General features: G+C 41.6%; 1 protein-coding gene across 1 annotated transcript in view; it reads left to right on the forward strand.

Annotated features, from left to right (window-relative positions):
* Positions 1–27,654, forward strand: part of VGLL1 (vestigial like family member 1) — a 428,026-nt gene that overhangs the window by 181,419 nt on the left and 218,953 nt on the right. The window contains exon 3 of the mRNA XM_044065293.1: positions 17,596–18,009. Within this exon, the coding sequence (XP_043921228.1) occupies positions 17,596–18,009 (414 nt within the window). The remainder of the gene's footprint in view (positions 1–17,595; positions 18,010–27,654) is intronic.

The following is a 27,654-nucleotide window of genomic DNA, read 5'->3' on the forward strand; positions in this document are numbered from 1 at the left end:
CTCCTTTGTGCCCACTTCTCTTTTAATACCATACTTCCTTTAGTACTCTTGTTTCTGACAAAAACAAGAGAAAACACTACAAAACTTATGTTAGAAAATATGTAACTTTGTTATCTATCCTCTAGATTTGAACATTACTGGCACATGCTAGGTGAGGTGAAATGACTGCCTCTTAATCAAACAGTTGACCTTTTTTGTGCATAACACTTTTTTTAACTTTTACATTCTGAAAACTTCTTACCCCCCCCCCACTCTGAGATGCCAAAGTGACTGCTAAAACTCCATCCTATATCCTTAGGTATCTGAGTCATTCAAGTCCAGCTCTACAAATTCCAAAAATACATATAAAGTGTAGTAACCACAACCTCACAATTCTAGGTCTCAAACTTTGGGAATCAGTAATGTAAGGGGAGGGGTTGGTATAATGACTGAGATCTTTACCTCACAGATACAAGGGACAGGGTTTGAAACTAACCTCAAATTACTGGCTAGGCGTGTAATAGTCTGTAGACTGATAGCCTGGTATTTGCCTATGTTGTTGTTGTTGTTGTTGGTCTTTTGGCTTTTTCCCGGTTAGGGTCGCCACAGTGGAACTCCGGTCTGCTAACAATTGGCAGTAGATTTTCACGAACACCGAGGTGCCAGCTCGACGTTCAACCTTCAACGAAGGCACGCCCATTTATGCATGTCTTTCGAATGCCCACCCAACCGCGGGGAGGACATGCAGACTCCACACAGAAGGCACTCCCCGCACTCCAGCCGAGAATCGAACGGGAGAACCTTTTGCAGTGAGGCAACAACTCTAGCGCTGCACCACGGTGGCTTTGAATAACAAAAAAAGACTTTTTTCCTCCACACAGTTGACCCATTTTGGCTGTCCTTTTTACTGGGTCTACTTTCTCGTCCTTTACTCCTTCAGAGATAGGAGCTGACTGACACATCCCAGGACAGTGTCATTATGCTGTTGTTTCCTTCAGAGTTCCTCAGAGAGGAGATGACTGACACATCCCAGGACAGTGTCATTATGCTGTTGTTTCCTTCAGAGTTCCTCAGAAAGGAGATGACTGACACATCCCAGGACAGTGTCATTATGCTGTTGTTTCCTTCAGAGTTCCTCAGATAGGAGATGACTAACACATCCCAGGACAGTGTCATTATGCTGTTGTTTCCTTCAGAGTTCCTCAGATAGGAGATTACTGTGACATCCCAGGACAGTGTCATTATGCTGTTGTTTCCTTCAGAGTTCCTCAGATAGGAGATAACTGAGACATCCCATGACAGTGTCATTATGCTGTTGTTTCCTTCAGAGTTCCTCAGATAGGAGATGACTGAGACATCCCAGGACAGTGTCATTATGCTGTTGTTTCCTTCAGAGTTCCTCAGATAGGAGATGACTGAGACATCCCAGGACAGTGCCATTATGCTGTTGTTTCCTTCAGAGTTCCTCAGATAGGAGATGACTGAGACATCCCAGGACAGTGTCATTATGTTGTTGTTTCCTTCAGAGTTCCTCAGATAGGAGATGACTGAGACATCCCAAGACAGTGCCATTATGCTGTTGTTTCCTTCAGAGTTCCCCAGATAGGAGATGACTGAGACATCCCAGGACAGTGCCATTATGCTGTTGTTTCCTTCAGAGATCTTCAGATAGCAGATGACTGAGAAATCCCAGGACAGTGTCATTATGCTGTTGTTTCCTTCAGAGTTCCTCAGACAGGAGATGATTGAGACATCCCATGACAGTATCATTATGCTGTTGTTTCCTTCAGAGTTCCTCAGATAGGAGATGACTGAGACATCCCAGGACAGTGTCATTATGCTGTTGTTTTCTTCAGAGTTCCTCAGATAGGAGATGACTGAGACATCCCAGGACAGTGTCATTATGCTGTTGTTTCCTTCAGAGTTCCTCAGATAGGAGATGACTGAGACATCCCAGGACAGTGTTATTATGCTGTTGTTTCCTTCAGAGTTCCTCAGATAGGAGATGACTGAGACATCCCAGGACAGTGTCATTATGCTGTTGTTTCCTTCAGAGTTCCTCAGATAGGAGATGACTGAGACATCCCAGGACAGTGTCATTATGCTGTTGTTTCCTTCAGAGTTACTCAGATAGGAGATGACTGAGACATCCCAGGACAGTGTCATTATGCTGTTGTTTCCTTCAGAGTTCCTCAGATAGGAGATGACTGAGACATCCCAGGACAGCATCATTATGCTGTTGTTTCCTTCAGAGTTCCTCAGATAGGAGATGGCTGAGACATCCCAGGACAGTGCCATTATGCTGTTGTTTCCTTCAGAGTTCCTCAGATAGGAGATGACGGAGACATCCCAGGACAGTGTCATTATGCTGTTGTTTCCTTCAGAGTTCCTCAGATAGGAGATGACGGAGACATCCCAGGACAGTGTCATTATGCTGTTGTTTCCTTCAGAGTTCCTTAGATAGGAGATGACGGAGACATCCCAGGACAGTGTCATTATGCTGTTGTTTCCTTCAGTGTTCCTCAGATAGGAGATGACTGAGACATCCCAGGACAGTGACATTAGCTGTTGTTTCCTTCAGAGTTCCTCAGATAGGAGATGACTGAGACATCCCAGGACAGTGCCAATATGCTGTTGTTTCCTTCAGAGTTCTTCAGATAGGAGATGACTGAGACATCCCAGGACAGTGCCATTATGCTGTTGTTTCCTTCAGAGTTCCTCAGCTAGGAGATGACTGAGACATCCCAGGACAGTGTCATTATGCTGTTGTTTCCTTCAGAGTTCCTCAGATAGGAGATGACTGAGACATCCCAGGACAGTGCCAATATGCTGTTGTTTCCTTCAGAGTTCCTCAGATAGGAGATGACTGAGACATCCCAGGACAGTGCCATTATGCTGTTGTTTCCTTCAGAGATCTTCAGATAGGAGATGACTGAGACATCCCAGGACAGTGTCATTATGCTGTTGTTTCCTTCAGAGTTCCTCAGATAGGAGATGACTGAGACATCCCAGGACAGTGTCATTATGCTGTTGTTTCCTTCAGAGTTCCTCAGATAGGAGATGACTGAGACATCCCAGGACAGTGTCATTATGCTGTTGTTTCCTTCAGAGTTCCTCAGATAGGAGATGACTGAGACATCCCAGGACAGTGTCATTATGCTGTTGTTTCCTTCAGAGTTCCTCAGATAGGAGATGACTGAGACATCCCAGGACAGCATCATTATGCTGTTGTTTCCTTCAGAGTTCCTCAGATAGGAGATGGCTGAGACATCCCAGGACAGTGCCATTATGCTGTTGTTTCCTTCAGAGTTCCTCTGATAGGAGATGACGGAGACATCCCAGGACAGTGTCATTATGCTGTTGTTTTCTTCAGAGTTCCTCAGACAGGAGATGACGGAGACATCCCAGGACAGTGTCATTATGCTGGTGTTTCCTTCAGAGTTCCTCAGATAGGAGATGACTGAGACATCCCAGGACAGTGTCATTATGCTGTTGTTTCCTTCAGAGTTCCTCAGATAGGAGATGACTGAGACATCCCAGGACAGTGTCATTAGCTGTTGTTTCCTTCAGAGTTCCTCAGATAGGAGATGACTGAGACATCCCAGGACAGTGCCATTATGCTGTTGTTTCCTTCAGAGTTCCTCAGATAGGAGATGACTGAGACATCCCAGGACAGCGCCATTATGCTGTTGTTTCCTTCAGAGTTCCTCAGATAGGAGATGACTGAGACATCCCAGGACAGTGTCATTATGCTGTTAACTTCAGAGTTCCTCAGACAGGAGATGACTGAGACATCCCAGGACAGTGTCATTATGCTGTTGTTTCCTTCAGAGTTCCTCAGATAGGAGATGACTGAGACATCCCAGGACAGTGTCATTATGCTGTTGTTTCCTTCAGAGTTCCTTAGATAGGAGACGACTAAGACATCCCAGGACAGTGCCATTATGCTGTTGTTTCCTTCAGAGTTCCTCAGATAGGAGATGACTGAGACATCCCAGGACAGTGTCATTATGCTGTTGTTTTCTTCAAAGTTCCTCAGATAGGAGATGACGGAGACATCCCAGGACAATGTCATTATGCTGTTGTTTCCTTCAGAGTTCCTCAGATAGGAGATGACTGAGACATCCCAGGACAGTGTCATTATGCTGTTGTTTCCTTCAGAGTTCATCAGATAGGAGATGACTGAGACATCCCAGGACAGTGCCATTATGCTGTTGTTTCCTTCAGAGTTCCTCAGATAGGAGATGACTGAGACATCCCAGGACAGTGTCATTATGCTGTTGTTTCCTTCAGAGTTCCTCAGATAGGAGATGACTGAGACATCCCAGGACAGTGTCATTATGCTGTTGTTTCCTTCAGAGTTCCTCAGATAGGAGATGTCTGAAACATCCCAGGACAGTGCCATTATGCTGTTGTTTCCTTCAGAGTTCCTCAGATAGGAGATGACTGAGACATCCCAGGACAGTGCCATTATGCTGTTGTTTCCTTCAGAGATCTTCAGATAGGAGATGACTGAGACATCCCAGGACAGTGTCATTATGCTGTTGTTTCCTTCAGAGTTCCCCAGAGAGGAGATGACTGAGACATCCCAGAACAGTGTCATTATGCTGTTGTTTCCTTCAGAGTTCTTCAGATAGGAGATGACTGACACATCACAGGACAGTGTCATTATGCTGTTGTTTTCTTCAGAGTTCCTCAGATAGGAGATGACTGAGACATCCCAGGACAGTGTCATTATGCTGTTGTTTCCTTCAGAGTTCCTCAGATAGGAGATGACTGAGACATCCCAGGACAGTGTCATTATGCTGTTGTTTCCTTCAGAGTTCCTCAGATAGGAGATGACTGAGACATCCCAGGACAGTGTCATTATGCTGTTGTTTCCTTCAGAGTTCCTCAGATAGGAGATGACTGAGACATCCCAGGACAGTGTCATTATGCTGTTGTTTCCTTCAGAGTTCCTCAGATAGGAGATGACTGAGACATCCCAGGACAGTGTCATTATGCTGTTGTTTCCTTCAGAGTTCCTCAGATAGGAGATGACTGAGACATCCCAGGACAGTGTCATTATGCTGTTGTTTCCTTCAGAGTTCCTCAGATAGGAGATGACTGAGACATCCCAGGACAGTGTCATTATGCTGTTGTTTCCTTCAGAGTTCCTCAGATAGGAGATGACTGAGACATCCCAGGACAGTGTCATTATGCTGTTGTTTCCTTCAGAGTTCCTCAGATAGGAGATGACTGAGACATCCCAGGACAGTGCCATTATGCTGTTGTTTCCTTCAGAGTTCCTCAGATAGGAGATGACTGAGACATCCCAGGACAGTGTCATTATGCTGTTGTTTCCTTCAGAGTTCCTCAGATAGGAGATGACTGAGACATCCCAGGACAGTGCCATTATGCTGTTGTTTCCTTCAGTGTTCCTCAGATAGGAGATGACTGAGACATCCCAGGACAGTGCCATTATGCTGTTGTTTCCTTCAGAGATCTTCAGATAGGAGATGACTGAGACATCCCAGGACAGTGTTATTATGCTGTTGTTTCCTTCAGAGTTCCTCAGATAGGAGATGACTGAGACATCCCAGGACAGTGTCATTATGCTGTTGTTTCCTTCAGAGTTCCTCAGATAGGAGATGACTGAGACATCCCAGGACAGTGTCATTATGCTGTTGTTTTCTTCAGAGTTCCTCAGATAGGAGATGACTGAGACATCCCAGGACAATGTCATTATGCTGTTGTTTCCTTCAGAGTTCCTCAGATAGGAGATGACTGAGACATCCCAGGACAGTATCATTATGCTGTTGTTTCCTTCAGAGTTCCTCAGATAGGAGATGACTGAGACATCCCAGGACAGTGTCATTCTGCTGTAGTTTCCTTCAGAGTTCCTCAGATAGGAGATGACTGAGACATCCCAGGACAGCATCATTATGCTGTTGTTTCCTTCAGAGTTCCTCAGATAGGAGATGGCTGAGACATCCCAGGACAGTGCCATTATGCTGTTGTTTCCTTCAGAGTTCCTCTGATAGGAGATGACGGAGACATCCCAGGACAGTGTCATTATGCTGTTGTTTCCTTCAGAGTTCCTCAGATAGGAGATGACGGAGACATCCCAGGACAGTGTCATTATGCTGTTGTTTCCTTCAGAGTTCCTCAGATAGGAGATGACTGAGACATCCCAGGACAGTGTCATTATGCTGTTGTTTCCTTCAGAGTTCCTCAGATAGGAGATGACTGAGACATCCCAGGACAGTGTCATTAGCTGTTGTTTCCTTCAGAGTTCCTCAGATAGGAGATGACTGAGACATCCCAGGACAGTGCCATTATGCTGTTGTTTCCTTCAGAGTTCCTCAGATAGGAGATGACTGAGACATCCCAGGACAGTGCCATTATGCTGTTGTTTCCTTCTGAGTTCCTCAGATAGGAGATGACTGAGACATCCCAGGACAGTGCCATTATGCTGTTTCCTTCAGAGTTCCCCATATAGGAGATGACTGAGACATCCCAGGACAGTGTCATTATGCTGTTGTTTCCTTCAGAGTTCCTCAGATAGGAGATGACATCCCAGGACAGTGTCATTATGCTGTTGTTTCCTTCAGAGTTCCTCAGATAGGAGATGACTGAGACATCCCAGGACATTGTCATTAGCTGTTGTTTCCTTTAGAGTTCCTCAGATAGGAGATGACTGAGACATCCCAGGACAGTGCCATTATGCTGTTGTTTCCTTCAGAGGTCCTCAGATAGGAGATGACTGAGACATCCCAGGACAGTGCCATTATGCTGTTGTTTCCTTCAGAGTTCCTCAGATAGGAGATGGCTGAGACATCCCAGGATAGTGTCATTATGCTGTTGTTTCCTTCAGAGTTCCTCAGATATGAGATGATGGAGACATCCCAGGACAGTGTCATTATGCTGTTGTTTCCTTCAGAGTTCCTCAGATAGGAGATGACATCCCAGGACAGTGTCATTATGCTGTTGTTTCCTTCAGAGTTCCTCAGATAGGAGATGACTGAGACATCCCAGGACAGTGTCATTAGCTGTTGTTTCCTTCAGAGTTCCTCAGATAGGAGATGACTGAGACATCCCAGGACAGTGCCATTATGCTGTTGTTTCCTTCAGAGGTCCTCAGATAGGAGATGACTGAGACATCCCAGGACAGTGCCATTATGCTGTTGTTTCCTTCAGAGTTCCTCAGATAGGAGATGACTGAGACATCCCAGGACAGTGTCATTATGCTGTTGTTTCCTTCAGAGTTCCTCAGATAGGAGATGACTGAGACATCCCAGGACAGTGCCATTATGCTGTTGTTTCCTTCAGAGTTCCTCAGATAGGAGATAACTGAGACATCCCAGGACAGTGCCATTATGCTGTTGTTTCCTTCAGAGATCTTCAGATAGGAGATGACTGAGACATCCCAGGACAGTATTATTATGCTGTTGTTCCCTTCAGAGTTCCTCAGATAGGAGATGACTGAGACATCCCAGGACAGTGTCATTATGCTGTTGTTTCCTTCAGAGTTCCTCAGATAGGAGATGACTGAGACATCCCAGGACAGTGTCATTATGCTGTTGTTTTCTTCAGAGTTCCTCAGATAGGAGATGACTGAGACATCCCAGGACAATGTCATTATGCTGTTGTTTCCTTCAGAGTTCCTCAGATAGGAGATGACTGAGACATCCCAGGACAGTGTCATTATGCTGTTGTTTCCTTCAGAGTTCCTCAGATAGGAGATGACTGAGACATCCCAGGACAGTGTCATTCTGCTGTAGTTTCCTTCAGAGTTCCTCAGATAGGAGATGACTGAGACATCCCAGGACAGCATCATTATGCTGTTGTTTCCTTCAGAGTTCCTCAGATAGGAGATGGCTGAGACATCCCAGAACAGTGCCATTATGCTGTTGTTTCCTTCAGAGTTCCTCTGATAGGAGATGACGGAGACATCCCAGGACAGTGTCATTATGCTGTTGTTTCCTTCAGAGTTCCTCAGATAGGAGATGACGGAGACATCCCAGGACAGTGTCATTATGCTGTTGTTTCCTTCAGAGTTCCTCAGATAGGAGATGACTGAGACATCCCAGGACAGTGTCATTATGCTGTTGTTTCCTTCAGAGTTCCTCAGATAGGAGATGACTGAGACATCCCAGGACAGTGTCATTAGCTGTTGTTTCCTTCAGAGTTCCTCAGATAGGAGATGACTGAGACATCCCAGGACAGTGCCATTATGCTGTTGTTTCCTTCAGAGTTCCTCAGATAGGAGATGACTGAGACATCCCAGGACAGTGCCATTATGCTGTTGTTTCCTTCTGAGTTCCTCAGATAGGAGATGACTGAGACATCCCAGGACAGTGCCATTATGCTGTTTCCTTCAGAGTTCCCCATATAGGAGATGACTGAGACATCCCAGGACAGTGTCATTATGCTGTTAACTTCAGAGTTCCTCAGACAGGAGATGACTGAGACATCCCAGGACAGTGTCATTATGCTGTTGTTTCCTTCGGAGTTCCTCAGATAGGAGATGACTGAGACATCCCAGGACAGTGCCATTATGCTGTTGTTTCCTTCAGAGTTCCTTAGATAGGAGATGACTGAGACATCCCAGGACAGTGCCATTATGCTGTTGTTTCCTTCAGAGTTCCTCAGATAGGAGATGACTGAGACATCCCAGGACAGTGCCATTATGCTGTTGTTTTCTTCAGAGTTCCTCAGATAGGAGATGACTGAGACATCCCAGGACAATGCCATTATGCTGTTGTTTCCTTCAGAGTTCCTCAGATAGGATCTGACTGAGACATCCCAGGACAGTATCATTATACTGTTGTTACCTTCAGAGTTCCTCAGATAGGAGCTGACTGAGGCATCCCAGGACAGTGTCATTATGCTGTTGTTATAGGGTTTTCTATTTAGTCTCCATCCCCATCAATATTACTAGGATGGGACATACAATGGACAATCAGTGCCCCCCTCATTGCTAAGGGGTGACATAACCAAGACTCTCTGCTTATCCTGTGTAACACTCTGTGGTAACTTACCTATTCTCCACCAGGAAATTCTTAGTGCCCTGTGTGCCATGGAAACATCCTCATCACCTCCTCTTCTGACATCACCTCTGACACCTGAGTTGCTAATCCGACCCTGGTCATCTGGGATGTAGCCTGGACTTTACCCTTCAATACCATGGCACTGGCTGGTCACACTCGTACACATTTTAAAGATTTGTCTTCATACAATAAATTCTAAGTCTCAGCTAAAATAACATTTTCAGTAGTATGTGAAATACAAATGCTTCAATTCAGGTCATATCCTTTAACTCTCTCAGCAGTATACCCATCATCTGCACTGTCTCTCTGTTTTTCACTATGCTCACTTATTTTTCTCATCTGAGAGCACATGTGACATGCAAGTAATAGGAGCAGTGGCCATTGTTATTCATTTTGTGACATCACTCCTCTGTTCTTGTACAAAGCATTCATATTCTATGTATTGTATAAAGCTGTTTAAAACCAGCCTTCGTTATATGTACTCTATTAATTTTTCTCTTTTTTAATGTTTTAATGTGCTATATTGGTTTTCCTTTCTGCCTGTGATGCACCTAAAATTTATCATTTGTGATGCACGTTCTACCAAGAGTAAAAATATAAATAAATAAAGACCTCCTGCACTATCGTCATAGGATCATAGGAAGTTTCTAGGCTAATGGCCCTAGGGCCCTTGCAATCCTAGCCAAGTTCTACCCTTATTTCCATGATCAGTACCTAATGCCCCTGTCCAAGAGGGACACAGGTGGAACCCCTTGTAGAAATTTATGGTTACCCATCCAATTGTCCAGATTGTGTTTGAAGAGGGCCAATGAAGTGCTCTGTTTGACATGAAGTGGGAGTCTGTTCCAAAGGTGTGGTAACCTCTGGAAGAGAAATCTGTCCCTCCAGCTGGTTCTATTAATGTCACATATCAGGTTAAGGTCTTTAGAGCGAGTATCCCATGTACTATTTGACTTGTGGATATGCAGCAATTCCAGTAAAGCAGGGTTCGAGACTGCCTTATATGCAAACCTCAATCCACTGATGTTTGCTTGATGTTAACTAAAGATCCGATTTTCCCCTTGGCCTATCTGGGGCATATTCCATTATGTGAAACTCTTGACTAAGGACCCCTCAACAAGATTGTCTGTAGCTAAGTATTTTATAGAATATCTCTCTATAAATCATGATTCAAATAAACTGAGGGGGGTGTAATTATGGAATAAAATAAAACCTTAAACTGTAGACCCATAATGAGTGGTGTACCCCAGGGATCGGTCTTGGGGCCTCTGTTGTTTGGGATATACTTTTCTGAGGTGCAGGCTAAAACCAGTGTGCTATGGCTGACCTGGTTTGCAGATGACTGCAAGCTGGGTGCTGTCATCAATTCCCCTAGTGATGTGGACATCCTCCAAGAGAGTCTCACCCAAACAAATGACTGGTGCCAGAAACATGGCCTCAGACTGAATGCCAAAATTGCATCATCATCCCCTTTGGGGAGAGTGATGTCCCCACAAATTATCACATTAATAATAAGATCCTAATTACGCAGTCATGAGGAACTTGTGCACCCTGGTTGATAGCCAACTGACTTTTGACCACCATATTGCCTCCATTGTACCGAAAGCTTTCTACATGGCCCACCTCATTAGTAAGGGTATCTCATCCAGGGACAATGTAGTCATAACATCCCTGTATTCTTCTCTTATAAGACCCATTATTGAGTACAATGCTCCTTTCGGCATGTACCTCACAAAACACATGTAGCAGCTGGAGAGACCACAGAGGCTCCTCACCAGGGGAATCCAGGGCCTCAAACATCTACCCTACACAGATAGGCTAAAAGCCCTGTCCCTCTACTCGGTCTCATACAAACTCATCAGAGGTGACCTCTCTTTGGCATACAAAGCAATGTCAGACCCTGCCTTGATGGGACTGCTGCATATCCACAAGCCAAGCTCCACTCGAGTAACCCACACACGTGACCTCATCCTGGTCTGTGACATCAATAGGACTTGTTGGTGGGACAGGTTTGTGTCCCAGAGACTCTCCCTTTTGTGGAATACACTCCCTCTCCATGTCATGCGGAGTACCTCATTAACCCTTTTTAAGCACAACCTGGATAATGCGATGGGGAACAGAAAATACACCCCTGGGATTCCACTTGTGTCCTTGCTAGGCAGTGGCATTGGGTGCTGACTTGGAACATAGGCTAAATTCTTGGCTAGGCTTGTAAGGGCCTCAAGGCCAGTAGCCTAGTAACTTTCTATGATCCTATTATCCTATAAAGTAAACAAGCATCAGTGTCATCTTGCATCAAAAAATCACTGTATGACATTTACAAATAATTTCTGGTGAGATATTAGTAGGCTACTGAATACTACATGTATATGCGCAGGGAGTGCCACATTGTGGAATCAGACTGCATTAAAATATAGCTTTTGTAGCAGAACAGAACCCTCTGCTATGTGTACAGTCCATCAGCAGTGGGTAGAATGTACACAGGTAACTCAGCTCTGCCTCCTTTGTGTAAGATATTCTATACATCCTTCCTTGGTAGGTTAGTGGCAAACGTCACTGTATGGAAGGACACATAGTCATGGTTGTCCTAAGTTACAAAGGCCTCCTTCTACTGATACACTACAAAATAGCTTCATTCCCCTATACCCTGTTTCTCCACTAGGTGGACAACACCCATCTTCTATATACCCTCCTGTCCACTCTGAAATATCTTAAGAAACTTTGTTCTTCCCAGGAGTGTAATGACCTGCAACAAACATTTAAACATCTATCTCTAAGACTTAAGTGAATTACTTAGTTTCATTTCTTTTCTTAGTAACATATTACTGTCCTGTATACCTCTAAATCCAACTGGTTTTGTGCCTTTCTAAGGTGATGAATATATTTTTAGTATACATTTTAGTAATGCTGATTTTTTAATTGTATTCATAGGATCATAGGATCATAAGAGGTTACTAGGCTAATGGCCCTGGAGCCCTTACAAGCCTAGTTAAGAGTTTATCCCCAAATAGAAACGTCAGTCAGCACTTGTTGTCCCTGTCAATGAGGGACATAGGTGGAACCCCTTTGGCAAATTTGTGGTTTCCCATCCACTCATCAAGGTTGCGCTTGAAAAAGGTCAGCGAGGTGCTCTGGTTGACATGTATGGGAAGTCTATTCCAGAAATGGGGCAGCTTCTGGGAGACAAACCTGTCTCTCCAGCAGGTTTTGTTGATATCGCATATTAGATTCAGGCCTTTTGAGTGGGTGGTGCATGAGGAGTTAGACTTATGGATATGGAGCATTTCTAGTAGGGCAGGGTCCAAGATTGCCTTGTAGGTGAGACACAGATCACCCCTACGCAATCTTGTACGATACTGAGTAGAGTGATAGTCATTTGAGCCTATCTGCATAGGACAGGTGTTGGAGGCCATAGATTCTCTTTGTGAGTTATTTCAGTGGCCTTTTCAGTTGATGCAGATGCTTGGAGAGGTACATCCCAAACAGGGCGTTATACTCAAATATTGGTCTAATGAGGGAGGAGTATAGAGAGATAATAACCTCCTTTTTTCTGGATGCAATCCCTTTACTTATGAGATGAACCAAATAAAAGGCTTTTCTGACCACCTATGCTACATGAAGGTCGAATATGAGGTTGTTATCAACCTGACTGCCCAGGTCTCTCACCACAGGTTGTATGCTTAGGGGATTGTCGTTGGTGTGGTAATTGGTAGAGGTCATGTTTTTGCTGAATGGTATGATGATACATTTTTTGCATTTAGCTTGAGGGCATGACTTTGGCACCAGTCATTAGTTGCTGTGAGACCCTCTTGCAGTGTCAACATGATTTGGGGAGTCAATGACAGCACCCAACTTAAAGTCATCTGCAAACTTGGTCAGCCACGTGCTTTTTGTCCTTGCCTGGACCTCTGAGAAATAGATGCCAAACCTTAGGGGTCTCAGGACAGATCCTTGAGGAAGTCCACTAGTGACAGGTCTGCTATCGGAGGTGAAGGTGTCTTTTTTTACTTTGATGGTCCTGTCAGTGAGCCAGTTGGCCACCCACCTGATGAGTTAGGGATTTACGCCAAGCTGTGCTAGCTTTTTAAGGATGCCCAAGTGGAGATTGTGTCAAAGGCCTTGGCCAAGTCAAGGTAAGCTGTATGCACTGTCTTTCCAGGGCATTGGTGACAGTCTGAGAGAAGTCAACCAGGTTCAATAGGCAAGATCTCTCCTTGACGAATCTGAACTGGGCGGGGTCAAGTGCTTGGAGGTTGCCTATGTCCTTGTTTATGAGAGTCATAATAATACGGTCCATGGCTGTACACATCAGACTTGTTAAGCTAATGGGTTGATAGTTTCTAGAGTCAGTAGTGGCACCACCTTTGTCCAAGGGGATGACAATATCAGTTTTCCACTCTGCTGGAATAAAGGATGCTCAATGACGAAGCCAGTTCTTGCTGGAGATGGTGCATCCTTGGATACTCTCAGGTCCCATGTGAGCTGTGTTCTTTGCCTTGGATAGGGGCTGCAACACTTGATCTACAGAGATGTGAGGTGCAGGACAAGTATTGGGTATGTTGAAAGGGCCTTTTGGGGGGATAGGGGGGTGAGGTTTGCACAGAACCTGTCCACTAACAGATAGATTCAGTACTGATAAAATACTTACTTTGAATGTCAAGTTGTGAAATATAACTCCACTACACATCAATGGGCACTACTTACAATGTAAATAAGGCATAGACTAGTACAAATTTGTTTTTAATTAAAATAATTTGTTGAGTTTTGTAAGTGTGTGTGTGTGTGTGTGTGTGTGTGTGTGTGTGTGTGTGTGTGTGTGTGTGTGTGTGTGTGTGTGTGTGTGTGTGTGTGTGTGTGTGTGTGTGTGTGTGTGTGTGTGTGTGTGTGTGTGTGTGTGTGTGTGTGTGTGTGTGTGAGAGTGAGTGTGTGTGTGTGTGTGTGTGTGTGTGTGTGTGTGTGTGTGTGTGTGTGTGTGTGTGTGTGTGTGTGTGTGTGTGTGTCTGAGAGAGAGAGAGAATTTGTGTTTGTGTGAACAAACAAGAAATCTCCAGCCCTCCAAAAGACAACCAACCGTCTTATAGTTTGAGGTGTAATGCAATGTGCAGCACACAACTTTGAAGAGTATGTTCAGTATCACAATGTTCTGGCAACACAACATCACTAAGTGTATAGTCCTTCTAACAGAGTAAACTTCTATAGTACATGCGAGTCCAACAATGTTCATAGCTTTGCTATGATATTTGTGACTAAATTCCTCGGGTTAGGACACTTCATCAACAACTTATGAAATTTTTGAGGGTAGCTGAGAGATTTAGAATAACTTGTTAGATCTTTATTCGCTCATCATATGACATGATACCTCTTTGAACTCAGTTCATAACTGAGCTGTAGTTGTAAACTCCCCAAAAAGATCAATGTGTTCCATGCGGGTTAACAACATTAAATTAATATATAACATTTCATCAATGGAGAACATAGTGATACTAATGATGGTGTTTTCTATAGACATATTGTTTAGTTTAATTTTTAGAAGTCAGGTGGTCCACAGTGAGTCATATCTGATCCCTTCCAGGTTCAGTAGATGTTAAACAACTTTTCCCAGATCATGTACATGCTAAGACAGTTCCAGAACATTGTATTTATTTATTTATTTATTTATGCGTTGATGATGGAGTTAGTCCTACTAGGCCAGCTGACTATTTTCTGGGAGACCCAAAGTGGTATTCATACTGACTACGGGAAGTTTGGCTATGGAACTGGGAAGATTCCTTTACTCTTTCATTGGGGGGATATTGTAGAGTGCTTCCAGCCTAGAAGTTGTAGGAGGATTTATCCTGGTTGGTGAAACAGCATGGAGATAAGAAGTCATGTACTGGTGAAATTACTACAGAAGCCCATCATAAGGAGACAGGTGGTGTTGATTAGTGAATGTTAATTGCTGGGGTGTACTTGAAGATCTGTTGCTAGAGATGCTGGCTGATTCTGCCACAGAATTGCATTGAAAGAGCCTGTAACAGAGTGGAGTAACTACTTTGGAGTCTGTTCCTTCCTTCCTTTGCATCATGACTGAATGTCATTTCTGTTGCTGGTGTAGCTGGACATTTCCATGCTGATTCTCCTCTTACTGTGACTGCCTTTCAGATTCACCCTGTAAACACTTATAAATGGTGTGACGGTTTGCATCTGTAATAAAGCAGTATCAAAGCACCGGGCAGTGTTCTGCTTGTTGCAGCTCTGATATATGTGCTTAGCTTATGGCACTGAAGATAAGTGACTGTGCTGATGACAGGGGTTCTCGGCTTCTCAGTGGAACCAGTGGTGGTAACACCCTAAACCAAAGGGTTCTTGTACATAACTGGAGTGTTAGACTAGTAATACTATTCAGGAAACAAGTTGTATCTATTTAATAAACAGCATTTTTACTATGATGTCTGTCACTGATTCTGCCTCCACAACGACCTCTAACTCCGTACCATTTCTTTCTTTTTCAAACTCTTCTTATATCAACTTCTTGCATGATAACAAGCAAACTTATTTATTCTATGCCAACTGCCTCCAGTAAGTTATTCAGAATCCCAGTACAAATCAAAACAGTATAATTTTAATACATTTTACAATAAGTGCACTTTATTTTATCTTGGCATGCCTTTCTATTTTTAACCACTAATATCTTAATTTATTAAGAGTTTTGTCTAGTCTTCTGCATAAAATTATCAACTATTATTCTTTTTTGCATGAACATGGTTGGAACATAAGGTTACCCCGCGTGATCATTGCCAACAGCCAAACATTCTAAACATGTAAGCAATAATGTCTGACAGCGTGTGTGTTAATGTGCAATTAATGCCTGTCCAGGGGTGTTATGAGGCACGACACCGCAGGTGGAGGGCCTCTACACCCCTGTAAGGGCATTAATTACACATTAACACACACCCTGGAGGGCATTATTACGCTTAGAGAATGGCCTGTCTGTAAAATTGTTGTGTTTTAATTACTTATCTTTTTAGTACTATGTTATTTTTTTATATATATTTTTGATGTAAAATAGTTCCTCCGCCTAATGTTTCAAACTTGCTGTAGTATATGTTAATGGTGTTGGAGGAAGCATTTTACATCAAACATATATAAAAAATGATATCGTGCTTAAAAAATAAATAAGTAAAACAACAATTTTACAGAGAGTCCATTCTCTCTCTCTCTCTCTCTCTCTCTCTCTCTCTCTCTCTCATACACAGTCTCTTCTGCTTTCATACATGCATTCACTCACACAAGATCACTCTCTCTCTGTCTCGGTCTTTCTCACATACACAGCCTCCTCTGCTTTCATACACGCATTTACTCACACAAGATCACTCTCACTCTCTCTCCATCTCACACACACATGCACACACATACACACACACACACACACACACACACACACACACACACACACACACACACACACACACACACACACACACACACACACACACACACACAGTCTCCTACTTTCATACACATATTCACTCACATAAGACTGCTGTCTCTCTCACACACGCAGTCTCCTCTGCTTTTATACACACATTCACTCACACATTTAGACAGAAGTATAAACACACTCACACACATACATACACTGGCAGCCATTAGTTTTTTTGCAGTCCGTGACGCAGCGGACTCATTTTTCAGTGGGCATTGCTTGTACATTAATACCCTGCTGGAGAACGTTTGTTCTCCAATCAGGGTGCTGATGTACATTTTGCACATTCTCTAATTACTATTAATCTGCAGCCTTTTTTTGGCCAGCAGTTCTTGAAACCTCTCAGACTGAGTCACAATACGACAAGTTAATCCTGCAGTAATAATTACATAAGCATTCATTAACGAACAAACTATCTTCTATACAAAATCACACACATTATAACTGTACCTTTTAACACACAAGAACAAGATTTTAGACATTATTAAGAATTATAGTTTGTCTAATATCTGCTTATTATGTCACCTTGATGTATATCCAACATATTTTCAGGGTAGTTTCCCAGTTCATACGTCATGTTTTCACTAACAATGTAGACAACAGCCATATTGGCTAATTATACAAATCTGTGTTATGAATATAATTTCTGGATTTTCTTTTTGCCTTTGTCCTTTCTCACAGTTAAAAAACATTCCAAAGAGATCATCCCACTGCTCTTAACAAATACATTAAATAAAATATAATCTAATCTAACAATATTAAGAGAAGTAGATGTTTTACAACTTTTAACTTCTACTGTGAAGGTCTTTGTTCTGTGTTTTGTACTTGCCTGATGTTTATGTCTTGTGTTTTCATAACACTATAGAACCAGAAACAGTCTACAGGCCTCAAGAGTTTGCATTTATATACTGCAATAAGAAGAATGCTTGTTCTTTTGCAAGGAGCAGTACAGGGGAAAACTAGATATACAGGAGTGGTATGTAAACAAACCAGGAAGGTTTTTGCATTCAGCATTAATCTTGAAGTTTCTGAAAATAATTTTTCATGTATAATCAATTAGAATTATGAAAGAATATAGTGCATATGAAATGAAATGTAATGCAGACTTCTTTTATTGTTTAGAAAAGTATATGCCTCCTGCTATGGGAAATGCTCCTCAGACTTCCTGGATTGGATCATATCAAGCACCTCAGCCTCCACCTCCACGAATAGCCAGTACTGGTCATAGTCTACCAGTGCCTTCGGAATACTACCAACCTACAGTTTTACAAGGCCAGCCTCCGCAGCTTCCAGCTCTGTGGCCCTTCTCACCAGATCCCTGCAGTGTCTATCACCATCCTTTGACTGACCCACCACTGGTACAGGGTTCAATACCAGATAGGCACTACACTTCCTTGCTCAGCCTTTTACAACACGATAGACTTAGTCCTGAATCTAACAGTGGCACTGTCACAACAAAACAAGATCTTTCGCCCAGCTGTACAACTGGTACACAGGAACTGTATTCTGTGGACCAAGGATTGCATCTTGATCGAGGTATATTACTTTTTTTTTTTTTTTTTTTTTTAATATTTGGTATTTTGAATGTACAGACATGTATCCATAAATGTTTATACAAGATGTGCACTACAATGTGAATTCTAAAAAAAAGTTTCTTAACACATATGGGAACAGTCCAGCCAACGTGTCATTCATCAAAATAGGATTTCAAGCCATTTTAAATCTGGTTTAAACTGAATATTACTGTTGGTCCACGGAGCATAAAATCAGACTGCTCTGCAGTGAGCACCATTGTGCTTACATTTTATGCTACATCATTTTTACCCAAATTACTCACTTGGCAGTACTCATCATGCTTTTCTATCCAGCACATATTTTATATGCATATCTCACCTGTCTGCACATTAAATGAACATTTAGGATGTAAAGTGTGTTTAAGCATTATTATGCTTGTTTCCAAATAAGTTTCAGCAGTTTATTAACATAGTTTCAAACTGTAAGAATTAATAGCTTGCTTCAAGTCATTTAAAACATAATAAGAAGTCAAATGTATTTAGAAACATGCCAAATAACCAAACCTGTGGTTGAATCCAGAATAACCACTGCTTGAACAGAAGGACTTGAAAAGCAATAAATTTTAATGTTGAATACACGGAGCTCCACAATGACAACAGAGAGTAACAGTCAGGTTAAGCACTTTCATCTGCTAGTAGGCAGACTTCTTCAGAACCAATACCAATAGTATTTAGAAACATGACCAGGTTGAAATATTAACATGCACATATTATTTAGTATTGATAATGTTAATAAGCCAGTTCATACAGGGCATTAATTCTAATCATGCTGTAGAAGTTAGCAGTCTGACAAATGTCTGTCTGGAAAGTGCTAAGAAGTATACAGTGGCACTGACTCTGAACATGGTAAGAAGTGAACATATGCAAATGCAGTAATTCTGATCACACAGATGACCCTCCCAGACATCTGTACTTTTTTCCACTTATTATGTCATGTATGCAGGCAGGGTGAAGCCTAAAATTTCAGATTTGTACACCAAACTCCCATGTTGATATTCCGTAGTTCCTCAAATACAGCTTTTGTTCAGCTGAGTATGTCATAACTCTTCCTTGACCTTAACATATATTGTACATGCAGTGCAAAGCAGTGAACTGTTAAAAAACATAGTTTTGGGATAGATTGTGCCTGCCTGAATACCCTTTTAAGTGAAAGGTAGTACAATTACATATTTAACCTATTTGATACTGTAATTGCTTGGGAAGTGGACTTATTTTGTTTCTTGGTTTGCTCGCTTGTTAACTGCATCGTTGGATTGGTGACTTGCATGTATTTTTCTGTCAGAAACTCGGCCCAAAAACAAGGCCGGTACACAGCTGTAATCATACTACATACCAGTACTGAATCTTATTTACTTATTTATTATTTTGTCGTTTTTTAAATGGATGAGAGGGCTGGTTCAAGGACCGTTTTCAGTCATGAACTGTGAGCTGAAGTACAAAGCTATTTATGCATATGTAATACAAAGCACATGAAATACCCTACAAAGCCAAAAGCACTCCTGACAGTAACAGCTGCAATCAAAATGACTGTTTCCATGATGTGGGGAAATGTAATTCAGAGGCATGTTACCCACAATGAGGAAATACATTGTTAGCTAATTTGCATGTCTCTTGACTGCCTTTAACTACAGTTAGTGCAAATCAACACTTTCCTGTAGTAGGCAACATTGCAGTCCATGCACTGGTACACACACACACACACACACACACACACACACACACACACACACACACACACACACACACACACACACACACACACACCATCATACCTTCTAACAGTCCGTGAGCTGACAGGATGGCATTGATATTTATCCTTATTTTTGCCCCTGCCCTTGCAAATCACAGATCTTCACAGTTGTCAGTAATGCCAGATATTAGAGTTTAATGCTTCTTATTGCTTGTAAAGTGCATCGTGATGCTACACATGGTGTTCTATTAACTTTTTAACTGAGTCCCAATAATAGTTTCTAAGATTCTTCTTGATGTCATCTAGTGTTGCTTCCAGCTTTGTACCAAAGCACCCCCCACAAGGACACCCCCAATCCTTCTCAGCTGTCTGTCCCTGATTTTACAGGACTGTTTCTGGTGCCCTGTCCTTCATAATGGACTGGTGTGAACATTGAATAATGCAGACATTAATGTTTCATACTTCTTATTACATAAATAAACTAATGCACTAACTGAACAATGAGTGTAGTGAGTTAAGGCTGCTGCTTTTGGTATCAAGGGTTTTATTTTTGTTCACAGACTTGAGTAACATTTGAGGAGTTTCTTTGGTGCTTAGTAGTGGTGTAGAGGACTAACACACTCTGAATGAGAGGCAAGGGTACATGCCTTTGGGGTAGCTATATAGAGTATGCTTAGTATCTAGTGTTCCCACTGCCTTATATCTTTTGTGCTTCAGAACCTTTGCTCTATTATTTTAAACTACCTTTAACAAATGATATAAAGAGTTATCCCTGGTGTCTAGTGCTCCCCTCATGTTGCAGGATTTGCTCGTCATAGATTGTAACAGCCTCCCCATAGAGACACACACACACAAAACCCCACCCATATGATCTCACTTATGGACATAATCATTTAATTACCCAGACACACACATGCATATCTTTCCTATTTATCCCTTGATTATTCCTCCTACTGAAACTTTCCAGGAAGACACACACACACACACACACACACACACACACACACACACACACACACACACACACACACACACACACACACACACAGCCCCACCCATATGATCTCACTCATGGACATACTCATCCATTTTTCCTAGACACACACATATCTGTCCTATTGATCCCTTAATTATCCCCCCATTGTAACTTCCCAGGAACACACACACACACACACACACACACACACACACACACACACACACACACACACACACACACACATACACACACACACTGAGCCACACCCATATGATCTCACTCATGGATATACTCATCCATTTACCTAGACACACACACAGTTGTCCTATCTAGCCCTTAATTATCCCCCCATTGTAACTTCCCAGGAACACACACACACACACACACACACACACACACACACACACACACACACACACACACACACACACACATACACACACACACTGAGCCACACCCATATGATCTCACTCATGGATATACTCATCCATTTACCTAGACACACACACATAGTTGTCCTATCTAGCCCTTAATTATCCCCCCATTGTAACTTTTCAGAACGACACACGCGGGTGCATGTGCGCGCGCGCGCACACACACACACACACACACACACACAATATTTCCTTACACCACTCATGCTTTTATGTATACACACACACATGCAGCCACACACATACGCACATGCAACCCTGCCCGCACTACCTGTCTACCAAATTCCCTGGCACTTGCTTCCAACATGATTAGGTGAGCAGAAGCTTTTAGTGATGTTCATTAAGACAGATGGCTGATGTACCAACATAAAATCAAAAAGGGACTTAAAGGGTATCCTTATTTTATATCCTTCATTTGCCAGTAGTTTTCCTGTTAGTAAACATTCACAATTGATCTTACTACCCCTTTTTTGTATGACTCTCATCTGTATATTAGTTCATCTACTCCAGCCTTCCTAATACTTTAAAGAATTTCACATACTCCACATTGCCAAAAAGCTTCTCTATATCTCTACTTACTAAATTTCAAGTTTTTTAAAAGTATTTTCTGAACAATCTTTTTAAACCACCATAACAATTTATCATACCTTTTTTTATGTAATCAACCTTGCTTTTTAAAATGTGTGCACATTTCTTGGTTAAACATTATTGAATTGACATAACCATAATTTTATAGTGTGTCTTAATAATTGTTAAAGATCTCCTGTTCCTTAATTCTGTACTGCCTACTTTCTTATTATTAAACTTCTACTCTAATTTTATTAAACCTCATTACCTCCTCATATAAACTCGCTTTTTCTCCTGGTATGCTAAGCCTTTCAATAAACACAGCATACAAAATCCCAACTGTCTTTCCTCTGACCTTTATAAAAATCATAGTCAATTCCTTTAATCTAACATGTAGCTTTTATTTTTTCACAGTATCTTTAAACTCACACTCCTAATTCCTTCCATCACATCCTTCCCTAAACTGTTTTTGTGTCCCCTGTATTCATTTCTGCCAATTTCTCTCTTGCATGTTCTTTTATCTCTTTTTTGCCCTTTCTGGTGCTTGACTATTGCACTTTTCTGACCTTATATCCCATTACAGACTATATCTTTTTTCTTATTCCTATTAAAAATGGACAAGCCATTTAAATTTTTTTCCTACATGCTGTATCTCTCTCTTGTATATAGTCAAGCTAATCTTTTCTTTCTATCCTTAAGTAGTCCAGTTTATTTCTTCCTAAATCTTCTTAATTCATTAATTTCTATATCCGCATTCATTGTCTTTCTCCATATTACTGTTTGCTGTTAATTCTTAAAATGATTAGATTCCTAACTCATATATTCCTCACGCTATGTACTTCTTGTGTTTCCTCGCTCTTTTATATCTTTTGACCCTCCCTTATAATTTGATTTAACCTTTCAGTCAAGCAAAAGATTTGTCACATCTTATGTGGATTCAGGCTTTTTGGTCGTAGGAAGTTACGCTACAGCGACAGTTAGATAGGAACAGATGGCTAAATGGCAATTTTGCTGCAGAGACACATTGTCCTAGCAAATGCATTGCAGACACTGACAGGCACACTTTGCCATGCCTACATCTGGAATAACCAATTGTGTGTGTGTTGGGGGGGGGGTCTGGACTGTGTGTGAGCTGTCTCATCTGGATCTTACAAAGACAAACAATCAAATGGAGGCTTGGCACAAGTAGCTGAGGGTGATACTAGGATGATGAAATGTAAAACTCACTGATCTTCTTATCAAACTGATAAAAAAAACAAAATTTGACAGATGTCTACTGAGATTCCCAGTTCAGGGTAATACCTATTAATCTATGTAGAAGAGCCATCATGACTATGGAACATCATCTAAAACATATCTTGTAGCATAAGTGTGCCTATAGCAATGCACTCTATTTCCTCTGTGCTGTTGTACATTTCTACAAGTTGCAGTTATATAAGCATGTTCTGTATACCCTGCACAAACATCAGTTCACTGACACATTAATAAAGGCATTATCCATTGGACACTACATTTTCACTCCCTCTGACATGCCAACCAGCTATCATTCTGAGGGTGACTGCTATACTGCCTGCTGTCTCTAAGGTCTAGGGGACCATGAACAATAATGCCATCCACATGCAATTGATTATTCCAGTCATAGGCATGATGCTACATGCTCATCTGTGCCCACAGTAAATCTAACACAGGCATATGTCTCCACAGCAGAAATAGAATTTTACAGTGTCAGTGACCAGGTCTGCCATAATCAATAAGCCCAAATATATTTAGAACACAAAACCAATTCCAATGGGATACATTTATTACAAGTAACATATCTGATGCTTTTGAATAGACCAGTAACCAAGACAGTAAGTTGATAATATTGTTGCCTCACAGTTTTTGTTCTTAGGTGTAATGTCTGCATTTAGCAGCATGTTCTTTGCACGCTTATGCTTCTTTAGCAGCATGTTCTTTGCGCGCTTATGCTTATTTAGCAGCATGTTCTTTGCATGCTTATGCTTACTTAGCAGCATGTTCTTTGCACGCTTATGCTTATTTAGCAGCATGTTCTTTGCACACATGCTTACTTAGCAGCATGTTCTTTGCATGCTTATGTTTACTTAGCAGCATGTTCTTTGCACGCTTATGCTTATTTAGCGGCATGTTCTTTCCACGCTTATGCTTACTTAGCAGCATGTTCTTTGCATGCTTATGCTTACTTAGCAGCATGTTCTTTGCATGCTTATGCTTATTTTTGCTGTGGTTTCTGGTCCCTTCTGCATTTCAAGTTCAAGACGGGTGGTGGACTCTGATGCTAAATTAGCCCACAGATGCATGAACAGGTATGAACAGGCATGAGTATGAACCCTGCTTGCTAGTGTAGGTCTGCCCTTCCCCCAGTGATCCGAAACTGGGTATGGCAGTATAGAAAATGGATGCATGTATGTATGGATGGATGGAGATAAAGCCATTTAAGCAGTGCAGAACTACAGCACAGTAAAACCAGACTATGCGAGAATAATGACTCCCCTGTTAGCATAATGTTAAAGACAAATCAGCACTGTTGCAAGAATTCCATTTTATGAGTAGAAAACAGCAGGGCAACAAGGAAAGAGGCACATAACTGTTATACTAGTACCAGCTAAGAGAGCAGTTAGGCTATTGACAGATAGGTAAAGGCAAATGAAAACATCAGAGCAGTTTGCATGGTAACACAAACATGTTCCTTTTGTTAAAAGTCACAGTTTAGTGAATGAAATCTCTACTTAAGCCCTGATGGCAGGATTTGACTTTATCAACTGAGGTATGAAGCAGGGCTTAAGTATTGTTAGAGAAGGATATATAAGCAGTAACATACGTCAGGTTACCTCCCCTTGTACTGCTGTTCCAGTGACTTTATTGGGGATTGATTTGTCACTGAAATATTTGGGTATAGACTAACTTAATCTTGGTGACTGACAGTGATATGTGTTGAGGCAAATGACTGTACTCTGGGTTGGAAGGTAACAGCAAACTTGATACTATCTGGTTGAGTCCCTCCTGTCTTCTGATTTGAACCTGGGGTGCAGATTGAATTCCACCACATGATAAAATAGGTAGCCAACAAAAATCACTAGGCTATGTAAGCCCAGGTAGTCCACTAGATAGAGCGGGCAGAGAAGCAGCAGTAACAGAAAGAGGATCCAGTGGATTATGAACTATCCTGCTATAGGCAATGCGATGCAAACTCAGAGTTGGGCAACTTAATGCATTTTGTCCCACAGTGTCTCAAGAACAAGGTCAGCTAAATGTAACAAGGCACAAGAACCAAATGTAATGGGAATCTGTGTAAAAGAACAAAAGTTTGTTTGTACTTAAGATGTAGTGTTGATCACAGTAGGAAGCATTATTAATATACAGGGTTATTAAATCCAGTGGGCAGTGGGTTTAGGCACTTTTGGAGGAATATTTCACAGAAAAGCAAATGTTCTTGGGTAAAAAATAAATACAATAAGTAATTAGCCAAAAATAAAACATAGGAACCTTTACCCTTTTGTGGAAGCTTTACCAGGTAATTTGGTTGTTATTCTAATATACATTTAGAATAACAGCTGTAGGTTTGCATCTACCAACTGACCTTTTACTTAGACACTAGCCGCAACATATAAAAGTTTATAATTTGTATGTTTTTATCTTTTCAGGAAGTGGAGGAAGTGCATTAACAGAAAAAAATATTACTTTTACCTGTTGAGATTGATTTCTTAAGTAAGTCTGAAGCTAATAATGACTGGGAATGTAAAACCCAGTGTTATACCAGTCTAAATGACATCTATGTACATTAAAAGTGGGTTTTTAAACAGAGCTGTGTCTCCTATTGCTACAAAGACAATACAGAGACAATTATGTTGTCAATATTTATTTGTTAACTTGGGTAGAGCACATATTCAACATGTGCCTTTTTCAGGCCCACTCAGAGTAATGTTTAGTTAGCTGACCTATACAGTCACACAGTAGTCAATTGGAGGCTGAGGGAATCAAACCTTGCACTCCAGGAAGCACATTATTAATAGCTTATAGCTGTAACTCTCTACACTAACTGCAAGACACATATATCAGTCAGATATGCTCATCCTTATGAATCTTTCTGGCCTAACATGTCAAAACTTCTTAAATACAATGCATGATTTAAAGAAATAAAGGTCCATCCTTAACAGAATGGCTGATTTAAAGAAATAAAGGTCCATGACATTCCATACCATCATTTCAAGGGAAATAAGCCTCAAAATGTTGCCTCTCTTACTGACACACCAGTATATTTATAATGTCCTTACATTCACTGCTGCAGTATTCTTAGCTATATGGAATTCCCTGCCATGGAAGCCTGACAATCGGCCAGTCTTCCAAAGACTTCTGAATCGAAAAGGTATACCAAACATCACCATACGCACCCTGCATAACATAGGGCATAAAGGTGATGTTCAGGCTTACCAAAAACAAAACTTCTTTGATGCGAGTCTGAATGTATTTTTTACACTCTCAGTCTGTTTACCTGCATCCGTTTTCTGCCAGTTTAATGCATTTTCATTCTCCAGGACTTCCTATGCCTGTTTGTTGTTTTTGCAAGATAAGTGCTCCATAGGGAGTTTTGTTTTTTCTAGTTTTTTTTGTTCTTTCAGGTTAATGTCATCCAGGAAGGGTAAATGCCAGTGTGGGAGACAGATACCCCATATAAACAGCCACGATAAGTGTCTTTCTTGCTTAGGTGCTTCTCATGAACATGTGTCTTGTTCTATCTCTCAGGCATCTGTTCAGAAAATTCTTTACAGTAGACTTTCTTCCCTTCCTGTATCTTGAGAACAAGGGCGCCCGCAGGCAGGTGCAAGGGGGTGCACTTGCACCCCCCTGGAATCCGCTGAGTTAATCTTTTGATTTAAAAAAAAAATGTTTATTTTATTTTTTTTTTTTTAAGGCATTCTTCTTTAAGAAGCCCAGTCGCAGGTGTGCTGACATCATCGCGCGAAGTTTGCGAGCAGGAACTAAAATGAACAGTTGTGACATCATCGCGCGGGAGCTGAAACGGACAGTTTTGGACCTTACTGAAGATGGGATGGGACTCTTGCAAGCGAGCGGGAATAGACGGAAGATGGGACGCTTTAGTGGAGCTGAAACAGGCAGCTTTAGTAAGGTAGGTGTGTGTGTGTACGGAAGATGGGACGCTTTAGTGGAGCTGAAACAGGCAGCTTTAGTAAGGTGTGTGTGTGTGTGTGTGTGTGTGTGTGTGTGTGTGTGTGTGTGTGTGTGTGTGTAAAATGCCCTAGGAGTTACATGGTGGTGGAATTCAAGTGTTCATGATAGTTCACAGCCCATTTCACAATTTGTACACAAGTGTTCAGGATAGTGCATAGCCCATTTCACAATTTTTACACAAGTGTTCAGGACAGTAGTTGTAGTTGTAGGACAACGCTTAGCCCATTCCACAATTTACTCCACAAGTGTTCAGGATTATTAATGGCCTGAAACCATTTGGTTCAGCAGATGTTACTTCTTTGTGCAGTGCTGTAAGGTCTGCTTCCTTCGTATGTGCTGAAATGCAGCTTTCCTTATACTATTTTATTAGCAGTTTAAGGGGAATAGCCAAAAAGAAAGAAGCAAATGAAATGAAATTAGACAGTATAGAATCAGCACCAGGTGATCTGGCATTTTTAGTTTGAAATAAATTTCTGATGCAGCTAAAAGATATCTCAGAAACTTGAAATTATGATAGTTCATTTAGGTTGTATGGTAGCGGCAGCTATGATGGGAGAGTTAAAATTTGGTACAGATTTTTTAAACTAGCTTAGTTGGTTTAGTCATTATATTGTTTTTGACACAGACAAGGTACCATTTAGGCATATTTTCATAAAACTAGAGACACTTTCAGCCCTTTTGTGCAATATGTCTTGTTTAGGCATTATGTTTCTTGGGTCTCTAAAGAAG

The sequence above is a fragment of the Protopterus annectens genome, chromosome 3.part0 (genome assembly GCF_019279795.1).
Source record: "Protopterus annectens isolate FY-2018-M chromosome 3.part0, PAN1.0, whole genome shotgun sequence".
NCBI classification, from domain to species: domain Eukaryota; kingdom Metazoa; phylum Chordata; order Ceratodontiformes; family Protopteridae; genus Protopterus; species Protopterus annectens.